Source organism: Nicotiana sylvestris, chromosome 6, assembly GCF_000393655.2.
Source record: "Nicotiana sylvestris chromosome 6, ASM39365v2, whole genome shotgun sequence".
Classification (NCBI taxonomy): Eukaryota; Viridiplantae; Streptophyta; class Magnoliopsida; order Solanales; family Solanaceae; genus Nicotiana; species Nicotiana sylvestris.
This window is the reverse complement of record NC_091062.1, coordinates 166,095,524-166,099,987: the sequence shown is the minus strand read 5'-3', so window position 1 is coordinate 166,099,987 and position 4,464 is coordinate 166,095,524. Positions and strand designations below refer to the sequence as shown.

The window sequence follows — 4,464 nt, the reverse complement described above, 5'->3', positions numbered from 1 at the left end:
TTATGAATAAATGGAGAGGGGAAAGTACTATAAACAAGGGTATAGAACTGGGAATATGTAAGAAGAGGGATGATAATACCAGAAGAGCCATTGAAAATAGGAAATACATTTACAATATTAGGGAAGCAACAAAGCTTAGAGGAGGCAAGTACCAGTCAGACAGTAATGAAGTTAAATGTAAAGGGAAGTGGTGATGAAAGAAAAAATGGAATAATAGGGGAGAAGGGTGGGGGAGATCTCCCAAAGAATGGATAGAATTGGGTTTTGGAATACCAGAGGACTGAATAATCTTGACAAACAGAAGGAAATGTATATGTTTATGAACAATTCTCAGGTTGGGATGTTTGGTCCTTGGAAACAAAGGTCAAGAGAGCTTAAGCTCAAAAAACTGCTCTTAGTCTGTGTAGTGGTTGGTCTTACAGTACTAACTTGTGTAAACATAAAGGGGGGAGAATATGGGTGTTATGGAAGCCAATGATATTTGATGTTAACATAATAAGTATCACAGAACATCTAATTCATCATAAAGTACAACATAGGGGTAATAGAATGGTCTTTGCAGTAACTATAGTGTATGGTTTTAATGATGCAACATTAAGGAAGAGCTTGTGGGAAGAAATCAAGAAGATTAATGAACAAATGAGGGGACCATGGGCTGTAATGGGTGATTTCAATTGTGTACTAAATAGAAGATAGAGTGGGGAGTCAAGTGAGAATGTTAGAGATAAGGGATTTTAAGAATTGTGTAGAGGAATGTGAACTACAAGAGATGAAATCTTCAGGGGCATTTTATACATGAAACAATAAACAAAGAGGTGAAGATAGAGTATGCAGCAGGATAGATAGAGTGCTCATAAATACAGAATGGATAATTAAATTGCCTGATTCAGAGGTGCATTATAGGAATGAAGGTACATATGATCACTGTCCAGCAGTAGTCAGGTGGGCAGAGAATAAAAAAAGGAAACAAGTATTTAGATATTTCAATATGTGGAGTTTGGAACCAAAGTTTAAAGAAATAGTTGCACAAGGGTGGAGAACAAAAAAAAAAGGGACAAAAATGTATGAGTTGGTGGGGAAGCTGAATAATTTGAAAGGAATGCTAAAGCAGCTTAATAGGGAGAAATTCAGTCAAATAGAAAGGAAGGCAGAAGAAACACAAGAAGAGCTGCTAAAGTGTCAAAATAGAATGCAAATAGACCCTTCGAACCAGAATATACAAGAGGAGGAAGCAAAGTTACTAAGGAAGAATAAAAGATTAAATAAAGCAAAGCACCAATTCTTGAGGCAGAGAAGTAAAGTGATGTGGATAGAAAAAGGAGACTTGAATACAAAGTACTTTCACAGTATAATGAAGAAAAGAAGGAACATGAATAGAATTTTTTCTATAACAGATGATCAGGGAGTGAATAGAATAGATTTGGATGAAATAAGGAAGGCTTTCATAGAATTTTACACAAAACTGCTATGAACCACTAATATGGAAAGGGAGCATGTTAACAGTAGTTTGATTCAACAAGGACCAGTAGTAACTGCATCACAAAGGAAGATGTTAGAGGAGCAGTTTACAGAGAAAGAGGTGAAGGAAACTGTATGGGCAATAAATGGAGATAAATCACCAGGGCCAGATGGATATGGAAACAAAATTTTCAAGGATAGCTGGGAGATAGTGGGTAAAGATGTAATAGAGGCAGTAATGGAGTTCTTTAGAAAAGGAGAGATCTTAAAATGTGAAATCAAACAGGGATAATAGTGATACCAAAGGGAAATCATGCTTCAAGTGTGGGGGATTATAGACCAATAGCAGGATGTAACACTATATACAAAGTGGTGTCAAAGATGTTATGTAACAGATTAAGACTAATATTGCCTACAATCATATCAGAGAATCAAAGTGCATTCATTGCAGGAAGGACAATAGTGCAAAATGTGTTGATTTGTCAGGACTTGGTCAGGCTTTACAAAAGGAAAAATACTACTCAGAGTTGCTTAATTAAGATAGATTTGAAAAAGGCTTATGACAATGTGGACTGGGCATTTGTAGAAGAGATGTTGCATGCAATGAACTTCCCTCAGAAGTTCATCAAATGGATCATGGCTTGTATAACAACCACACAGTACAGTGTAGCAATAAATGGGGAATTATATGGGAATATAACAGGGAAAAGAGGCTTATGACAGGGTGATCCCATTTCACCCTTGATCTTTGTCATATGCATGGAATACTTAACTAGAATTTTAAATAAAGTGGCTGGGATGAAGGAGTTTGAATTTCACACAAAATGCAAAGGAATGAAGCTTAATCATCTTTGTTTTGCTGATGACCTACTGCTGTTTTATAAAGGTAACTATCAGTCAGCAATGTTGATGCTAAGGGGTCTACAAGCTTTCTCAAATGCTTCAGGATTGACAACAAATGCAGGCAAGTCAAACATATTTAGTGCAAATACGGTAAAGCAAGAGTTGGAAGACTTGTGTGAGACTACTGGGTACAAGAAAGGAGCATTACCATTTAGGTATTTGGGGGTTCCATTTGCAGCAACAAAGTTATCTGCTATGGATTGTGAGGTACTAATTGATAAAATGACAAGTAGAACTAAAACCTGGAGCTCGAGGAGTCTGTCATAAATCTTTCTACTTCCAAAATTGGTGCTGAAAAAAGTGACTGCAATATGCAGGAACTATATTTGGGATGGGAAAGAGCACACCAATAAAGTACCATTGGTGGCTTGGGATATAGTATGTCGACCAAAACACAAAGGAGGTTTAGGGGTAAGGGATTGTGTAGTATGGAATGAGGCTGCCATTGATAAATATGTATAGAATATTGCTCAAAAGGCTGACAACTTATGGGTCAAATGGGTGGATCATGTATATATGAAAGGAGTTCAATGGAAGCAGTATAAGCCACTAGTAGAATGTAGCTGGTACTGGAGAAGAATATGCAGTATAAAAGATAAAGTAAAAGATGGATATAAGGGGAATGATTGGCAAAAGGGAGGGGGAAAATACACAATACAAGAAGGATACAAATGGATGAAAGGGGAGATGGAAGACTGGCCGTGGGCTAGATGGATATGGAGTAATGTAAACATCCCTAAACATAGCATAATATGCTGGTTAGCAGTTCGACAGAGACTGCTGACAAGAGAAAGACTAGAAAAGGTAGGTGTATGCACAGAGACAAGATGTGAAATATGTGGAGAAAGCAAGGAAACAATACAACACCTCTTCTTTGAATGCAAGTTTTCGAATGAATGTTTGAAGCTGCTGTTGAAATGGTTAGGCAAGGGAATTCAAGAACCAGATATCGAAAATGTATGGAAGAAATTGACGAGGAATGTGAAAGGTAAAATGAGCAGAAAGTTTATTACAGCAACAATATCGGCACTGATATACAAAATACGGATGGTTCGAAATAAGGCAGTATGGAACAATAAGGTGATGCATCCAGAGTTGATATGCAAGCAGATCAAGCAGGAATGCAAAATCAAATTGAAGATGCAGAATATAAGGAAAGAAGGCAGAAACAGTAGGAACTGGCTAGAACAATTGTATGTAACAGATTAGCTAGAGATGATATAGAACAGGAAGGAAGATAGAGTATTTTGCGACTAGAAGATTTCTTCTAGTTTGTACAGTTTTTTACAGAAAATGTGTACTGGTGTTTGAGAGATTAATAAAAATTTTCTTTACACAAAAATAAATAAATAAATTACACTATGTTTTATATAATAATATAGTACTACTACGGATATTTGGGGCCTCTATTTGTGGGCCTAAGGCAATGGCTTCATTCGCCTTACACTTTAGCCACCCTATTCAGGGTGCGATGAAATGCGTGCATACTCTTGTCTGAAAGTTCAAGTTATCAATTTCTAGGATAGTTTATCAGTGACAAAAGAGTACTCCCAAATGTAATATATCCCCAGGAAAGAAAGAGAAGACCATGCATTCATAGCTCTTGCAATGTTGTTAACCACGGCCTTCCTTTCATGGACAATCATTTTAGGATATTATCTACTTTGACCAAAGTTATATTAAAGGGCTAAAGAGAAAAAAAGGATTTTAGATTTAACATCAGATCCACAACTTCAACCATGCACGTTAAAGATTTTTCTCTATTAGAGTTTTCTAGGTATATATATGGGCAATAAAAGCATCTAAGAGGGAAATTTCATCACTGTATATTAGAGCAGTTATGGTAGATAAATCACTAGCTGTATAAATAATGTAGCATATATCAAGCACTAATTAATATACAAAATTTTATGACCTTTTCCACAGGCCTAAAGTTTTTCGTTAATTGCTTACCAACGGGCTGCTTGTGTGTAGCGCTCGCCAAGAAACTTATACCATAATGGCTTTTAAAACATATACTTACATAAATGGGCACGGAATACCTATTTTCTATTTCTTGTCTTAACCTTAGATGCATGCATTGATTCATGAAACCATGCTTCA

At 36.3% G+C, this 4,464-nt stretch overlaps 1 protein-coding gene across 1 annotated transcript; it reads left to right on the top strand.

The window, feature by feature from the left end:
- Nucleotides 1-2,256: 2,256 nt before the first annotated feature.
- LOC104211089 (uncharacterized) lies at nucleotides 2,257-3,570 on the top strand. Its single transcript, XM_009760087.1, has 2 exons — nucleotides 2,257-2,568; nucleotides 2,824-3,570. Exons 1-2 carry the CDS (start codon nucleotides 2,257-2,259, stop codon nucleotides 3,568-3,570), a joined length of 1,059 nt encoding a protein of 352 aa, XP_009758389.1.
- The last annotated feature ends 894 nt before the right edge of the window (nucleotides 3,571-4,464 follow it).